Below are 18639 nucleotides of genomic sequence, written 5' to 3' on the forward strand. Positions count from 1 at the left end.
TATACGTGCTTTCCCTTCATCCACATATGTGTCACCTTATTAAATTTTAATGGCGGGTGTTCAATGACCTCTGTTTCTTATAGTGTGGACTACATGGAACTTAGATCTACTTCATTTTTTAGACTATGCGCTAAAATGAGCTGCAAAAACAGATGGACGACTTGGATATAGAATATACACGTCAAGGCAGGCCCACAGTTATGGCGTTACCGAAGCATAATTTGGCTGATGTGGATTGCTAAGTGGGCCACACACCATTGACCTGGGTGGTGTGTTGAGATGGCAAAGTTGGATTAGCATTACCATGATGGGACGCGGATTGCGTCCTACCCCGCCCGGACGGATTGCCACTCAGACAGAGCTCTGTGGGGTCCACCGTGATGTAAGTATATTATCCACGCCATTAATCATTTTTATCAGATCATTTTAAGGTATAAGTGAAAAAATGAGGCAGGTACAGAGCTTAAGTGGACCACAAGGTGGGGATTGGATGTCCACCATTAAAAACTTCTTGGGAGCTGGAGAAGTTTCGGATCAGGACGATATTTGTTATTTCACTTAATCCACGTCTACATGACCATATTCATCCGTTGGATGGTAAAAAAACATCACAGCGGCCCTGGGAAATGTTTCAAGGGTCAGTGTCATTATCAATGCAGCTTCCTTTGGTGTGGTCCATTAAGCACTGTACCAGCTTCATTTTTATCACCATGCCTTAAAATGATCTTAGAAAAGCGATTAACGGTGTGGATAAAACACTTAAATCAAGGTGGGCCCCACATAGCCCTGCCCGGACGGTAATCTATGTATGTCATATTTATATGGACGCGGATTTCCTTCGCAGGATGTTCCTGCGCAAGGAATTTGGGTGGGGTCCACTGCTGAGAAAGCCACTCCGTCCATCCATTTTTAGAGATCATTTTAGGACATGCGGCCAAAAATAAGGTGCATTCAAAACTCGAATGCGCCACACGAGAGGAAACAATGGGGATTTAGTGACCATGGTTAAGCCATTTATATGACCACAAAGGTTTTGTATCAGTCTAATTTTTGGTATTTTCACTTCATCCCAGTGAAAATGACCTTGTAAACGGTTGGGATGGAATATAAACTTCAAAGGTGGAGCATAGGAAGGTTTCAACGGTAGGCATTCCTTTCCTCACTTTTTCATCTCGTATGGCCCACTTGAGTCTTGTATCCTCTTCATTTTTAGTCTTACGTGCTAAAATGAGTTCAAAAAAAGGATGAACGGGTTAGATTTCTCATAAACATCACAGTGGTCCCACACTACACATAATGGGACAGCGCGCCAACTGTTAAAACCTTCTTGAGATTTATCATGGTGTTTATTTACCATCCAATCTTGCCATAAGATCACACAGAAGAATAAAAGGAAAAAAAACAAATAGCAGCTTATTCAAAACTTTTGTGGCCCTAAGAAGCTTCCAATGATAGGTATTCAATCCTCAGTGGTTTTTTGTGGTGTGGTCCACTTGAGGGTTGGATCTGCTTCATTTGTGGAATAATTTTCTAAAATGATCTTGTAAAATGGATGGAAGGTGTGGATATAAGACATACATCATGGTGGCGCCACAGAACTTTGCCACTTCAACACACCACCGAAGTAGGTGGTGTGGGGCACACCAGCCAATCCGCTTCTCATTTTTCGCTCCACCTCGCGGGAAAGGGTAAAACAAAACAATCCCATTTCCCGCCAATTCCAAACCCTAGCCTTTAAATCATAATCCAAAACCGAACCAAATAGCACCACCACCATCATCATCACAATCACCACGAGTAGAAGAACAGATCTCAGCTATGAAAATCCGGTCCATCAAGCTCAAGGAAACTAACAAGACCAACGGATCCACCTCCTCCTTCTGCTCCATCATCTACGACCTAGAAGCTCGCCACGTCATCACGTCCTCCTCATCCGATCCGTCCATCTGGATCCACGATCTCACCCTTCACCCTCCCAAACCTCCCAAGATCCTCCGCCATCACAAGGACGGAGTCTCTGCGCTCGCCCTCAGCCCTAATTCCACCTGCCTTGCTTCCGGCTCCATCGACCATTCTGTCAAGCTCTACACCTTCCCAGGTGGGCTCCTCACTCCTAGATCGACGGTTGTAACCACGGTTTCTGCTTGTTAGTTGCTGCTGCTGCTGTTGTGTTTTTCTCTCTTTGAATGTCTGATTATTGGGTTGGAACGGTAGGGTAATAGGAACGGAATTCAGGCATCTGTATTCGGCTTGCATGCACCAATGTGGTAGACATGTGTGGAATCTGAGCTCTTCATGTTGCGGCCCCTACATTGTATGTGATCTAGCCAAAAATCAGGTGGGCCACATGTGTACATGGATTGTGTCCTGCTCACCAATTGTATTAACCGTTCATTTTCCGCACATGTGTGGTCCACCTGATAAGCGAACTGGCCTGATTTTTGGGCAAGAGCACAAACACAGTGGGGCTGACACATGTGCCCTCAGATGAGAAATTACCATAAACAATCTCTGTATTTTTTTTCATTGTTTTAATTAGCACGCACCTGTGTGTTAGTTGATACTTATGGATATCAATGGGCTTGCCCTTGGGTTGGTCCAGGGGTCGACCTGATCCTAACCTAAAATATAAAGAACAAATAGATGTGGCAATGGGTTGGGCGGGCCATTTAAGTAGTGGATTGGGTCAGTCTAAAGTATGTTGCCCATTTAAGTAAATGGGTTGGGCTCAGGTTGAACCCTACCTGACCTGTCTCACCCATGAAGGTTATCAATATGCTGGGCTAGGTGACCTGGCCTAAAGCCCAAAACAAAATAATAAGTATATGCATATGCAATGATGTAGGTTTTCATATATCCACTAATTGGGCTGGGTTGGGCATACCTTTAAGGCGTGTTTGGCTGGGTGTTGGATATGGGATAAAGACATTTTACGAGGGTTATACTGTTTACATCCCATTCCCTTTTCTGTTTGGGATGGCGGGATAAAAACCATTCCACCCCACCCTCGTAAACAGCGCCTGGATTCCGCCAATCCCGAGATATAAGTTTTCACTGCTGCGTAGGGCCCACCAAAATATCAATGAGATATCTACTCCCTCCATCATTTTCACCTGCCTACATTCAGCCATGAAGTTGTTTTGAGGCAGCTATAAAGCAGTGAGTGGGGCACACCATGAGAAGCAGTGGAGATGCAAACCCATCCATTTGTGACCATCCAAACACCCTGCTAGATATCCCATGGGCTATCCCAAACCCATGGGATCAACAGACAAACACTGACACCACCATCATTACCTTAAAAACCATTCCATCCCACCTAATCCCATGGGATCGGTCCGGCCAAACACGCCCTTAGTCCTATATTCCATTCTTAAATTTGAGTTGGGTTATCCTAGATTGGGTTGGGTTGGTCGACCCAACATGATTAGAATTTAACAAGTGATTGGGTTGGGCTTGGGCTTGATGAATTTTAAGTGGGCTGGGTATCCCAAAAAGTAGTAGGTTACAAGACGAGCTTAGTGTAAAATTCTTGGTCAGTTTAATAAATGGGTTGTGCTTGGACTGACCCGAATCCAACCCAGTGCCACCCCTAATCAAGGAACTAAGCTCCCAAATGGGTTGGACTTTTTAAGCCAATGGGTCAATTGGTCTGACTTATGAGCTGCATATGGGCCATGATAAATTCATAGGAGGTCATGTTAGAGAACATAGCAATGGTAATTGACTGGCAATTGAATGTAACAAAAGCGGCTTCAAGATGCATTACAGAGTTGCTTTCCTCGAGTTGATATTTGCCCCCACTACGAATTAAATTTGAGTATGCTAATCTGGGTTATTGGCAATCTGACTTTAGTATATAATGAAGCCCAGTTCCCTGTTATTGATCTACAACGAGCAGTGTTGGTGATTGATCCTGAACACCTTTTCAATGAATCTGGTAGAATGAGAAAACTGTATTCTGTTTATGCAGTGACAAAGATAGAGTCTAAAGTTGGGGCTTGTTTCACTTTGTTAAAAAAGTGTTTTCTGTGCTTTTGATTCTGAAAATTAATTTTTTAGGCTTTAACTGAGTTTGGTTAGTCATGTAATTAATCAATTTAAAAGAAACAAAATTTTAAATTTGCATTTTTTTCCACAATTCCTAGCTCACTGTTTCTTACATTCGTTTCTGCTTCTATGAACTTGTTAAAAGTATTCATAAAATCAAAGATCTCTCTCTTGTTGAAAGGTTTGTTAATTGCACATGAGTGTAGAGCCATGCACTTCCACATGTGCCATGTTGAGATGTAGGGATCAAATCCACCCACCGGTTGGCCTGACCACATTTTCCTTAAACTTAATTTGGTCCACTTAGGAGGTGCGCCTCAATATTCAAAAGAGGTGGATGGGTTAGAAAACTTCATCCAACTGTTTTAGAGCTGTACATTTGTTTTTTCAAATTGCGCCCCACCTAATCAGCAGATCAACCTAATTCTTGGGCTAGAGCATCAATATATCGGTGCCTTTTTAATGGATGGATTGGATCTTGGACCTACATGGCATGATGACAAATGTATGGTGTGTGCATTGGTTGTATGGCACTTGCCTGTGGGAATAGAGCTATTCGATGGATGCAAGGACACCTTTCATTAGGACAAGGGGGGCTTATAGCTTAGGAATCCTAACTGTTGGTTTGTTGGATCTACAATGTTGGACTACGACCATGCTCCAAAAGGATTTCCTAGTTAGGATTGTCAGGTGGATCGGTTCAACTTCAAGCTGCCTCAACTACAACTCAATGGGTTTAGCTAGGTCGAGCTCAAGCATAGTGAATTTAGGTTGGTAGGATTGGGCCTTTGGGTAATGGGTTGTGGTTAGGTTTTGGCCAACATTCTTGGCCCATTTACTGAACGGGTTGGGCTTGGGCTGATCCTGGCCCCACTTTGACCTGACCAAAATCTGACCCGTTTCCACACCTATGCACATGACCAACATACATTTGTAACCATGGTGTGAGTCTAACTTAGCCTAACCCGATCCGACTGGCCAATGAGCTTGACCCAAGCCCTTATTACTAATCGCATCTGAACTTTTAGACCCGACCCGACCCGATGGGCGTAATTAATATCTTGGCTGGAACCCAAATTGTAGTGGGCCAGGCCTGAAGATCTAACGATCTGGATTGATCACTGACACCCTTAGTGATTGTGGGCAAAGCCTGGAGTTTAGCTAGCTGCTGCTTTGCAGAAAACTACCAACTGATGTGAAACAACTGTCTTTGGCATAAAAGGTTTTTACTAGCTTGATTTTTTTTTTTTCTTTTCTTTCTCTAGATGTTGAATGACCGCCCACCACTCAATTGTGTTTTTAAGAGACTGCTATACTAATATGTCACATTTATGAAATTTAAATGTTCTTGGATAGTGTAATCTCGGTTTTGGTCTTGCTTTACTATGACTTTTGCTTAGAACATGAAAATAGTTGCCCAATTACTTGCTGCTTTCTTTATTCAGTTAATTGGGTCACACAACAACCTAAGTTCCTTTCTTCTTCTTGCTTTGCTTCCTTGTGGTGATAACTTTACCTGGACCGATAGGCATCTTAAATCAATCCCATTTCTGTCAACATCTTGTTCATTTCAGTAGAAAGGAAGAGCTTATAGTGGTGCATTTTCCCTCAAATTCTCCAATTCAAATTTGTTTTTGTAGTGTGATGCTTTTAAACTCTTGGATTGATCTTGCTATTTTGATCAGGTGGAGAGTTCCAGACCAATGTAACCAGGTTCACCTTGCCAATCCGTGCCCTTGCTTTTAACAAATCGGGTACCTTGTTGGCTGCCGCTGGTGATGATGATGGCATCAAACTAATTGCAACCATTGATGGTTCGATCTCGAGGGTTCTCAAGGGCCATAAAGGACCGGTCACTGGCTTAGCTTTTGATCCTAACAGTGAGTACTTGGCATCTATTGATGGCATTGGCACTGTCATATATTGGGAACTATCTTCAGGAAACCCAATTCATACCCTTAGAGGCATAGCCCCTAATTGTGGTTCAGATGCCTCGGTTTTGAATGTACTGAGTTGGAGTCCTGATGGTGAAACCCTAGCTGTTCCGGGTTTGAAAAATGATGTAGTTATGTATGATAGAGATACAGCAGAAAAGCTGTTTTCGTTGAGAGGTGATCATGGGCAATCTGTTTGTTTCTTATCTTGGTCGCCTAACGGGAAATACATGGCCACTTCTGGCATGGACAGGCAAGTTTTAATTTGGGACGTTGATCAAAGGCAGGATATCGATAGGCAGAAATTCGATGAGAGAATAAGTTGTTTGGCTTGGAAACCAAATGGAAATGCTTTAGCTCTTATTGATGTTATGGGCAAATTCGGTGTGTGGGAATCTCCTGTTCCTTCATGTATGAAGTCTCCTACAGATGGTGCTCCTAGTTTACAATCGAGGATCACTAACGGGCTTCTCTTATTTGATGAAGATATTCAGGAATCTAACAGCTCTGGTAGTTTAAGTGATATTGGTGAAGATAGTCAAGGAGAATCTGCTCCAGTTACAAGGAAAAGACTACGGAAACAATCTGTGTTTGATGAGGATTTGGAAGAAGATAGTGATGGGCCCATGGGCTTGCTTCCTCAGACTGTAGCGCATAAAAAAGTTCGCAGCAAAGTTGAAGAAAACTTAGAAGATGGAAAAGGAAAAGAGGAGCTTGGAAGTGTAGTGAAGTTTAGAAGATCAAAGATGCAAGAGGCTTTTCAGCCAGGGTCTACACCCATGCAGGCTGGGAAGCGGCGCTTTCTTTGCTACAATATGCTTGGAAGTGTAACCACGATCGAAAATGAAGGATATTCCCATATAGAGGTAATGGCCATCTGTACTATTATTTTTATGATGTATCATATTGGTCAAACAAGGAGTTTGTTTTGATGAACTTTACTGAAGTTCTTTGGATGAGTTGGTGTGATTGGTATTGTAGCTCAATTTTCATGGCCCAAATTTATAGCAAGAGAAATCATTTGAAATAAAAAGCTGCTTTGAGTCTGTTTTATGCACTCATCAATCTCTGTGTGGTGCAGGTTGATTTTCATGACACAGGGAGAGGTCCAAGGGTACCCTCCATGACTGACTATTTTGGTTTCACCATGGCTTCATTGAATGAGAGTGGTAGTGTCTTTGCAAATCCATGTAAGGGTGAGAAGAACATGAGTACTCTCATGTATCGGCCATTCAGTTCCTGGGCTAATAATAGCGAGGTCTGCTCATTTCTTTCATAGTAGAAGCATAACTAATCATTGCATACACTTACTGTCAACTACATGCATGCATAGCTGTTCGTCCCATTTCTTCAGACTACAATTGTTTGAAGTTACATATAGTTGTGTGCTGACTTTACACCAGTATTTGAATTTAGTGGTCTATGCGGTTTGAAGCAGAGGAAGTGAAGGTTGTGGCACTTGGTACTGGTTGGATAGCTGCCATTACAAGTCTTAATTTTCTTCGCATCTTCACCGAGGGTGGTTTGCAGGTTTGTTACAGAAATTGCATTAAATTTCTATTCCATGGCAGCGGACATCAATTGATTAGCAATTCAGTGAACAGAATCATGAAAATTTCCCTTAATAGTACTGGTATTCTCATGTGATCTAATTTTCAACCACGACTTTTCAATTAAATGATAATGTGCAAATGGAAGATGCTTGGACTAAACTGCTTCTACCTAAATTCTATCTTAAGGAACCATTTCCCACATAGGTAATGTTTATAGGCCCGGTGATTATCAGGATAATAGAAGATACACTGCCTTTAAATATCTTTTTTATTTGTTTTTAAGGTGTGGAGCATGGGTATGAAATTTGCTTGGGGAGTGCATTTTGACCACTCTTCCATTATCTTATTTTTTAATTTTCAAAATTTATTGAAATTTTAAAAATGCAATTTTTTTATATTCAAATAATAATAATAATGCTGTTTCATGAAAATTATATTAATATTGTCTATTTATGGATGAATGTCAATGAGTGATGTGTTGTAATTTTTAATATATATATATATATATATATATATATATATATATATATATATATATATATATATATATATATATATATATATATATATATATATATATATATATTTGGAGTTTTGAATGTATGGATTGATGTATTTGTGGATGTGTGCATCGATGGATGGATGAATGGATGTTTTATTGACAGATGTGTTGTATTGAGTCTGTTCTCTTGAAAACAAAGCAAAATGATGAAGTAACATGCTCTGAATGCAATGTGGAAAATGGAAACACAATGGTCTTCAAAGTTCTCTGATTGCTTTGCTTGTTGAATATATTATGGCTGAAAACTTAGTGCATCAATTAAATTTTTTCTCGGGCTTTATGGTATGCCTTGCTTGTGATGCTCCATGTTTTATGTACATGCATGAGGAATTATACAGTTGCGTTCAGGAGACAATGTACAGTTTGCTGCTGTGCAGGATTCTTTACAGGTTGGTCTCAGGTTTGGGGATCCAAACTGTTGTTCTGATGGGCCCCACTATGGATGTGGCATATGCCAAAAATCTCCTGGAATTGAGGATCCTAACTTGTGGATCCGTGGCCAAATAAAACTATGTATAAGAATAGATAAAAATGACAGCCCACATTCAACATAAGGACATGTGGAGCACCTTTGTTTGGAGTTTACAGATGACCAGCTGCCAATTGCATTCCTTCCAAGTGTTTGTAGCACTTTTTTTACTATCTATCGTTTCTTCATATCACTTAGTTATTGTTCCCTGATTTTGTATGCATCTTAGCCCTTCAAGTGGCTGATTTCATGAAAGCAAATCATAACAATGAGCCGATATTTCTGAATTTGATGTGGAAGCATGCAATGTCCTTCAAAGTTCTCTGATTGCTTTTGCTCATTGTGTAGGATATCTTTGAGAACTTCAACAAGACTTTGATTGCTTTGCTTTGATGTGGAAACACATAACGGTGTTTGAACTCTGGCTGCCCTTGTAACTGAAGGCTGTCTTTTTGTTTTTTTGGTTTTTGTTTTTTTTGTTTTGTTTTGTTTTGGTTTGTTTTGTTTTGTTGTGGTTTTTTTTTTTTTTTTTTTTTAAATAACTAAGAAAGACTCTTTTAACTGAAGGTTGTCTTTTGTGTGGGCATCAAAGTGATTGTGCCTGCTTGTTTTTGTTCGTCTCTTTACAATAGTCCAACTCAAAGAAAGCTGATGAAGTAAGATGCTTTTGATTTTGACATGGAAACAAAATGGCATTCAAAGTTTTCAGATTTCTATGCTTATTGCATAAGATGTCCTTGACAACTCATTGCCTCACTTGTAATTGTTTTTAAGTGTGCTTTTCTTGTGATATTCCAGTATTGTTTATGGGCATTTACAATTAGCCTAATTTCTTGATGATTGCGGTACACAAATATGAATTGGCTAATGTTCTGTTTAAATTCTGTCTTTTCATGGTCAGTTTTGAAATGGATGTAAACAATTTTTTTGGAGTTAATGCTATCTTACATATATGATGGAATGCACTTTAATTGCATGCATATTCTGTGGAAATTGTCCTTTAATATGGATACTTGGGCTTTCACATCATGGTTGCTATCTTAGTCTATTGTTCCTCCATTCAGTTTGGAATGCAATCTTTGACATAGATCATAATAGTGGCGTTGATTGGTTTACTTTGGTTGGATTTTATTGCAGCGGTATATTCTCTCTCTTGATGGACCAGTGGTGACTGCAGCAGGCTTCAAAGATGAGCTGGCTGTTGTCATTCATGCTTCTGACTGTCTTTCTTCGGGAGATCAGGTATTGTTGTTACTTCACCAATGCAGTTCTCATGGTACATCCCTGTAAACATTAAAATTGTCCCTATGTTTTCAATCGTTGATTTGATGTTGGAAAGCTGATATTGGACAATCTAGTTGGCTACTTAGTCTGTGCTTAGGTACAAGTTGTAATTGAATGCAATAATCAGTTCAATGAAGTGAAAATGGCTGAGTCACAATTATGTTGGTATTTTTATTATGACTAGGCTCCAAGTTTCAGTCATATTACTTCCTAATTGGATTGAAAAAGAATCTAAATGCCAAATTGAGGGCTATTCTTCATCATGATTGCCAAGGACGGTAATTACAAGTTAGTTATTTCTTCTCGATTGAACTAATCATTGCAGTTCAATTCACTAGTGCACCTGAATGCAGCCTCAAGAAAAATTGATCTGAGCATTGTAGATTGTGAAAGTTAACGGTGGCCCACCAAAACATGGAAAGATGATCATGCCCTTGTTTTTTCTTTTCCAGAAAATGTTTTGAATCCTTTGTTTGATCTGCAGATGCTAGAATTTAAAGTATTCAATGTTTCTAATGGAACCCAGCCCATCAGGGGTCGCCTTCCACTGACTCCTGGTTCATGTCTAACATGGTTTGGTTTTAGTGAAGATGGCCAGCTTAGTTCATATGATTCCAAGGTTCGATGAGCTTCAAACATGTGTCAAAATTTTGCCTTTTGCTGCTGCATTGTAGAAACTTGATTTGATCTGCAATATGTGTAGGGGGTGCTGAGGGTGTTTACTAATCAATATGGAGGCAGTTGGCTTCCAGTCTTCAGGTATTTAAAAAATAAGATTTAATCAATTGTTTTGCATCGCCTCATTTCCGTAAGAAAAAAACTATGAAGGAAGCTAATAAAACAAGAATCCTCTTCGTGTTGTGCGAGCATGGCATGGGGGGGGGGGGGGGGGGGGGGGTTGGGGGGGGGTGGCTGTGCCATTCATCATGTAGGTGCCCCGATGGATATGCTCCGGCCCAAAAATCAGGTTGGTCCTTTCATCAGGTGCACCTCATGTGTATGCTGAATGTGGATCATTTGATTGGTCCATTTTCACCATGAATTTTCTCATACATGTGTGGCTCATCTCATTAATGGTCTGGCCAGATTTTTGAGCTGGAGCACGTGGTGTCCACATGTGATGAATGGCTTGGGTCTTGCACATGTTGTTCATGCTACTATATATATATTCTTTTCCGATCAGATGTTCTTAGAGGGGATAATTCTGTAAAGATAAATGAGCTTCTGATGTGCAGTGCCAGTAAAGAGAGGAAGTCAGAAGATGAGAACTATTGGATTGTGGGATTGAATGCAAGCAAGTTATTTTGTATTGTATGCAAATCCCCTGATTTGTACCCACTGGTAGTATGACCTGCTCTCTCCTTTGATTCTGCTTCATTTATCATCCGTTAAAGCCATGTAGTATTTTATTATTTATTTATTTATTTGTTTTTTTTTTTTTTTTTGGCAGGTGACGCCAAAACCAGTTCTTACGCTACTTAGCCTTTCATTTCCCCTTGCATCTTCTGATTTAGGAGCCGACAACCTTGAAAATGAGTTTATAATGAACTGCCTACATCTCTCACAGGTTCATTGTCTGCTTCTTTACTAGCTATGTAATGCTACCTGCAGACATGTCACAACTGCATGAGATTCAAGCCATTCGTTAGGACAGCATGCCCTGTCTCAAAGATAGGCTGGTCAACTCATTGGGTGGGCTATGTGAACATAATACAGTTAATTACAGAATGGATAACAGATGGTCTACATTCAATGTACATGTGTTGCTCACATGGGTGCATTCACCGAGGGGCCTACCTGATGTGTGGTTTGGAGTTCACATACATGTGTCATGTGGGTTGCTTGTTTAGCATCTGGAGATGCTTGTTTGCCAGTAGCAAACCTCTAGCTTGGTTATTAATCTGTTGGGTATTTGAACAACCTTGCAGACTCAAAGAAAGATTGAAGACATGGAAGCTGCTGGCCTAGACACCATGGCACTAGATGATGAGGCTTTCAACATGGAAGCAGCGCTTGACAGATGCATCTTAAGGCTTATCGCCAGCTGCTGCAATGGTAAGAATTTAAAGATCAAAGATTTCATAATGGAAAATGATCATGTTTCTGGGCTCGTGATATCAAAAGCTGTTCTTGATTGGTTCGTTATTTCAGGTGATAAGCTTGTGAGGGCTATGGAACTTGCCAGGCTACTGTCACTGGAGAAGTCGCTGAAGGGTGCGATCAAGCTTGTTACTGCCTTGAAGCTTCCAATTTTAGCAGAGCGGTTCAATGGGATACTAGAGGTAGGCATGCCCTCGTTCAGCACTCCGTTATGGAGTAAACCATGATTGATTCGAGCTGCATGTTATTATTTTATCTCCATTATATGGAAGGAATGTGATGGCTGCCCCCTGGAGTAGAGGATTTGGAGTCCTCTCTGCATATGTTCCAATACTGCATGTCTGACGTCCATGCCATTCATCTGTTGGGCTCTGGGGTCATCAAGTGGTCACCTGAAGAAGTGGATGGCTAATCAGGATGGACCCAACAATCCATATTTGACAATCGGGTAGCCCCCATGATGATCAGACCAGCCTGGTATGTACTGGGCTCACCTGTTAATGGCTCAGATCTTGCACATGTTTCACATTGGCATGTGTGGGAAGAGTAGATTCGTTATCCTACTCCCAAGAGTAACCATTGCATGGCTTGCTACAGTGCATATTTGCTATCTATTATAACAATTAACAAGAACTGTGAGGGGCAAACGTATTGTAGTTAGTCATTTAGAATGGTTAAACCATGCAATATGAAAAGGGAAGATAAAGGGTTATTAAGCAACTGAAAGAGTATTTTGGCAGTTTATGGTGAAACTGCATGGTAAGCCAACTCATTGTCCTTTCCCCACCATAAAGCTTACTTTTTACAACTTTCCCCTCACCTCTCCTGCAACTTGACAATTTCATCTAATGCATGTGTCAGGTGGGCTCCATTATGTATGTGTGATGGTGAAAATCAGGCTGGTGGTCATCAGGTGGGTCACCTTTGTCAGGAAGAAATGGACAGTTAAATAGGATGGACTAACAGTCCATATTTGACTTTATGTGTAGCACACCTGATGATTAGACCAGCCTGATTATTTGGCCATGGCTTAGACATGGTGGGCTCACCTGATGAATGGCTTAGACCTTCCATGTGTGCCACATTTGCATGTGTTGGGGAGAGGAGAGTGAAATCATACTCCTAAGAGTAGCCTTTGCATGGCTGGCTATTGTCATAGTCATATCTACTAGATATAAGGGGAGTAGTCGGGGGCAAAAATTTCAGCATTTAGTTTCCAGAATGGTGAAAACCTTATGTTGCTTAAGGACATGAAAAGGTTCTAGACTGAAATGATAGGTATGTAGGTAATTTGGAGACGCTGTATTGCTGTTAGACGATGCTGCCTTTCACTTTACAATGAGAAAAGTTTTGATAATCTTTCAGAGTATGATGGTTGATACACATGCAGTAATAAATTTGTACCAGTGGCATATGATGTACTCTAAGAGATAAACCAAACCAATCATGGGGGCTAATTTGAATCTCTTAAACTGACAATTGCATAGATTTGATTTTTTAACTGACTGATTGGTGGACACTAAATGAACAGTCGAAATAAAAACAATTAATGGTACAAATTCAAGAAATAGACGTTTATGGCGAGCTATTTAAAGTAGATCCAGCTTGGAGGTCGTGGACAGTGAGTTAATGTATTCCATTTTTACCCGAGTATATTAAACATCAGTCTGCCATTGTATCAAATTATCCCCCACCTCTACCCAACTGCCCCTCCATCCATTTCCCGCTTTTCTCACAAGCCACTCCCTCTTTTTATTGCATACCTAAGTATCAAACATCCCACTTGGCCAGAGTATCGAACTGCTGTTTTAAAACTGCCCCTCCACCCATTTTCCACTTTTCTTGCACCACTCAACCCTCCCCAGCCACACATCCTGTGAAATAAAAAAAATAATCCATTTCGAGGTATTAAAAAACCGTTATGTGACAGTGATGGTGGGATCCATTATGTAATGCAGTGCTGCAATGCCCAATCTTAAAAAAAAAAAGGCCTGCAAAGGGCCGATCTGGGGTTGATACATTTTTTCCTTTATGGTATCAATCATACAGCTGGCATGCATTGCACATGCCATATCTACTATTTTGAATAATTTTACTTCACAATATTTGTTGAAAGTGGAGCTTTATGTATTTAATTCTCATTTCTGCTATTTATTTTTGAAATGCTAAGATTTTGTTTGCAAACCAACTCCTGCCATTGATATGTAATTCTGTGATGCATTTTCTTACAGGAAAGATTGTCAGGGGCAGTGGCATGTCCAACTTCAGCTTCTAATGCATTCATTGGAGATAAAACACATGGTTGCTTGCCCGTAGCCGAAAACCATAGAGCATCAGAACCACCAATCTCATTACCTCCACCAAGGTTTTCCTCACCTCAATTCTCAAAACAAGAGAAATCAGAAGAGAAGGTTAAGATTGGAGGGATGGAAACCAACAAAAACTCTGGTCATGGAAATGCAACGGAAGTGAGCAGTCAGGTCCAGTTTCAGCAGCCGATGAATCTGTTCTCAAAGGCTTCTAACAACGATGGGAAGTTGAAAGAGAAGGCAAAGGTGGGAGGAGAGAAGACGGAATCGAATACAACTGCCAGTGAGGGGTGTGCTAAGGAAGATGGCAACCGGATACAGTTTCAACGGCCAATAAATCCGTTTGTAAAGGCATCTAACAACCAGGAGAAGTCATCTCTTTTTGATTCTCTTAAGAAGATGAAGAAGGTTGATGATGTAGGGAAAAACAAGGGAGGAAAATAGGGGCAGTTCAGTTTGGCAACTTCCACCACAAACGAACTGGGCCCAAGAAAGAACAGGTGCCTTGCATTGCTCATCGCACTCCAGCTTGTGATTGGTGAGTTTCTGTTATTGCCCTGAAGTAACAAAATCGTGATATGATTGGGATAATCAGCATGAATGATGGCAGCAATTTTGATGGTGATGATGTGATTGGCTGCATTGCTGCTGTTAGATGCTCCCCAATGAGCCATGGTGCAGATCATCTGGTAGAATGCTGGAATTTAGCTATATTTATCAGCACTTGTTGGCTATTCCTCATTGTATGGCTACAAATATAGTGTTAGATTTACTTGTATGGGTGCAGCTCGTGTAATGAAATGATAGATAAATAACAAAGGAAAATGCTGGTGGGGATTAGCAATGTTCCCAGAGAGCTTTTAAGTTATATATATATATATATATATATATATATATATATATATACTCACACAGTGGCATTTCACCACAATGGTTACTCAAACCCATGGCCTTGTGCTGAAACTCTTGCGAGTCTACCATTGAGGCATGAGTAACAGACCCTAGAGTATTTAAGTAACATGGGGGACAGGAAATTGTCAAATCATTGGCTAGCCACGATGCAAGGATTGAACTGAGCTGATGATCCCAACCATCCGATTCAATAGCATGAAAATTGGGCAGTCAAGATCAAGGTGTTTTGAGATCCAGGCAAGCATTGTGTGACTTGTTGGAGTTGACTCAAACCTTGTTGGACCAGGTTCTGTTTGACACTATGATGCAGAAGTCAAAATAGGGGATGACTTGGTCCGACTCAACCTAGTTACCCCAACTATGATGAGTGGGGCGTATCAGGGAAGGGCTGGCTTAACTCAGCTAGAAAGATGACTTAGTCCCCTGACTAGACTTGGGATCTAAGAGTCTGATTGACTGGATGAGTCTTAAAATCATCGTCAAGGTGGAGTGGATATACAAAGTAGGTCCCATCATCATCTTGGAACATGGAATAGGAACAACGATGAGTTGTTTGTGATTTTGAAACACCTTTGTTGAATGATGCTAATCATCTGATATATAGCATGTGTGGCCAACTTTCAAAGGGTTGGGATCATCTGATTGGTGTGATTTTGCGTCATTGCATGCTGCTAGTGGAAAGGAATGAATGTACAATCTACTTTTGGGACAGTAGCAAAACACATTAATTTAGGCTTATGTAGAAGTGGTTTCCAGGCTAAGCCCTAGCTCCCTGTAGCTTGGTGGGCCAGGGGTAGCCAGGTAATAAAAAAAGAATCAAATGATCAAATATATGAAATAGTTCAATCTAAGAATTTTCTTTGGATGATTCTCCATCTATTTAATTCACTAAGCTTTAGCTTCTGGTACACTGAGTAGGGCATGAGGTTCACTCTCGCCCATAAATCTAGAAGCGTTTGTTCGATTTGGTAGTTCCTTATCAAGCAAGAGATTATAGGGCTACTCGGATCCTTATAATTTGGGAGTGCTTTTTGGTTTATGACGGCACTCGTTTATTCAAAAAAGCCTTTTGTTGCACATTATGCATTCTTTTAACAGTACAAAGGTTCTTCAGAAACTTGTCATATGAAGGAATTTGTTATATGGCATCAATTAAGTTATGTTTATTTTTACTTTTTTGAAAACTTTCAAAATGTTCTGAGTGTTGCTTAAAGGTTTTGGTGAGATTGGCATAAGGTTGATGTACATCACTTCGTGATTTTCAGATCATGTCGGGTAGTTTATATATGTCATGGGTTAGTCTTTTATGTGGTATCCCTCTCTAACTATCATTACATGGATCATTGGGAAATTGGAGATTCATAATTGGTTGTTTGTAAACTGGATCAATAAATGTATAATCTAATCATGCATCCATAGCACCTTTGATTTCGTTGCACGGTTACTTCGAATTTTCGGACCATGAGGCCACTGCATGTCCTTAGTGATTCCTGGTTAGTGGGGTCGATAAATGTCCCATGCGACTTGCATAATTATTTCATAGCTCTTGCATGAGGTCAAATTATATTACTTTGTGATTTTTAGATCATGTCATGGTAGTCTTGCATAGTGGGTTTACTCACAAGTTCCAGATAGATGTGAATCCCCAGCCGATGTGCATTCATGCAACCATGCACTCAATCTAGATTATATCTTAATATAATTGTTGTGATTGTTTTGTTTGTTTTCGTACACTATATTTGTCTACGATGATGGATGTGTAATCTTGAGGGAAAATTCTTCACTGAGATGGCCATTCAGTCTTTATATATATGTACATGTATACTAACAGATGATGGTGGACTAGAAGAGCCCATACTTTAGTGTGAGGAACCATATAAAGAGACCATACTTTAGTGCTGCTGAACTATTTGAATTGAACTAGTAGATAGCTTTACTTTGTTAACATTGAACAATTAATCAATTCATGTAATGTGATTGTAATAATGTTCCCATTTGAGTGGACCTACGTTGATTGATGTGATTGCTTGGACTTATGTTCACAAATTTCAGGTTGTCTTACTATATGAAATGGATGTAAGTGTAATTGAATCCATAAAATGTATAATTGTGTGGTTTAGATAACATCCAGGATTTTCGAACGTGAGTATTGTACTTGAGCAATGAAAATTCGTAGCGTTACACAATGGCATGAGAGTTTGGCTCTAGGAGGATCGTTGGTGCAGAGAGGTCCCTCTTACAGTTGTGTTCCATTCCTGGGCTATTTTGTGCCCTTTCTCTGACATCTTTGTTGCAGAGTAAGCAGAGTCTGGGTTCCTCCTTTAAGGAGGATTCTATCAGATGAGAAGATGATTGATTTCTCTATTCCCATTTCCCTCTCGTCTTTAGATGGGCATCGCTTACATAATATATGAACTAGATTTAGAGGAGAATGTGGTGAGGGCCTTCAAGTAACAGGAAACAAGGGACACAAATTACAGAGTGAACATTACCCAATCATCGTTGCCATCTGTTCTCAGAAAATTTCTTTACCATCATCATCATGGCATTAGAGATCATTTTAGGACTTTTGGGCCTCAATCATCTCACCAATGGTAAATATGAAAACCACATCCCAGCTACTCCATTTGATGGGCATTCAACATCCTTTGGCTTGTTTCTCATAATCAAGACGGCCATACTCTACTTGATGGTCATTGGTGTGATACCATGGAAAATTTGGCCCACCATAGCAATGGTTCCCAATTTCATTACCTTGGTCCTTGAAGTCTTGGCTTTGACATTGTTGCTGTGGGCCTTACTTCCATGGAAGTTCAAATGGGTTCCATAGATTTTCTTCTCATCGACGATTCTGGGTGGGCCATGGGAGGACTGATGGACAATATCTCCTACACTGGAGTCCAACTGTTCACACTCACCAGGTGATTGTGGGCCTAAAGATTCATGGTGAAAGCTTTTGAGTGGGCCATGGGTCATGGTCCTAAAGATCATATGGTTGACCTTTGACCTTTTATACACATGAGGGACTTGTTTACTGCCTATACTGCCAAAAATGGATCAAAGACTACGGATTAAGGTCGTGGTTGTAATGTAGTAAGGTTCGAGGTCGTGATTATATAGTGGTTGTCATGTTATATGAGTCCTGATTGTCATATTTTATGGATTACTACCAAATGAAAGGATAGTCATTGGTACCATAGCCTAAGGCCCACAATGGGGTGATCTGTTCCATCCACCTTGTCGGCCAACTTGCCGTGGACCCAAAAAGTCCTGACTTGGGTAGTGTCCACTTCTAACAAACATCACAGTGAGCTTGAAAAGTTTCAATAGTGGGTGCCATTGTCACCATTATTTTCTATTATGTGGCTCACATGAGCTCTGGATAAAGCCGATATTTAGACCCTAGCCCTAAAATGACACGGCAAAAAGGATGGGCGGCATGGATTATACACATACATCAATGTGG

The 18639-nt window shown here is 40.5% G+C and overlaps 1 protein-coding gene and 2 non-coding genes across 3 annotated transcripts; all 3 read left to right on the plus strand.

Annotated features, from left to right (window-relative positions):
• The first annotated feature begins 1742 nt into the window (after positions 1–1742).
• On the plus strand, positions 1743–15115 carry LOC131258047 (protein ENHANCER OF LHP1 1). The gene is made up of 12 exons (XM_058259092.1): positions 1743–2098; positions 5736–6850; positions 7066–7242; positions 7401–7514; positions 9706–9810; positions 10337–10471; positions 10556–10611; positions 11088–11193; positions 11303–11419; positions 11781–11907; positions 12004–12134; positions 14184–15115. The coding sequence occupies exons 1-12, from the start codon at positions 1819–1821 to the stop codon at positions 14703–14705; spliced, it is 2985 nt and encodes a 994-aa protein (XP_058115075.1). The 5' UTR covers positions 1743–1818; the 3' UTR covers positions 14706–15115.
• On the plus strand, positions 8237–8315 carry LOC131217972 (small nucleolar RNA R160). The gene has a single exon (XR_009157551.1). It is a non-coding gene; the product is annotated as a small nucleolar RNA R160 (small nucleolar RNA).
• Positions 8823–8900, plus strand: LOC131217975 (small nucleolar RNA R160). The gene has a single exon (XR_009157554.1). It is a non-coding gene; the product is annotated as a small nucleolar RNA R160 (small nucleolar RNA).
• Positions 15116–18639: the final 3524 nt, after the last annotated feature.

Source organism: Magnolia sinica, chromosome 10, assembly GCF_029962835.1.
Source record: "Magnolia sinica isolate HGM2019 chromosome 10, MsV1, whole genome shotgun sequence".
NCBI classification, from domain to species: Eukaryota; Viridiplantae; Streptophyta; class Magnoliopsida; order Magnoliales; family Magnoliaceae; genus Magnolia; species Magnolia sinica.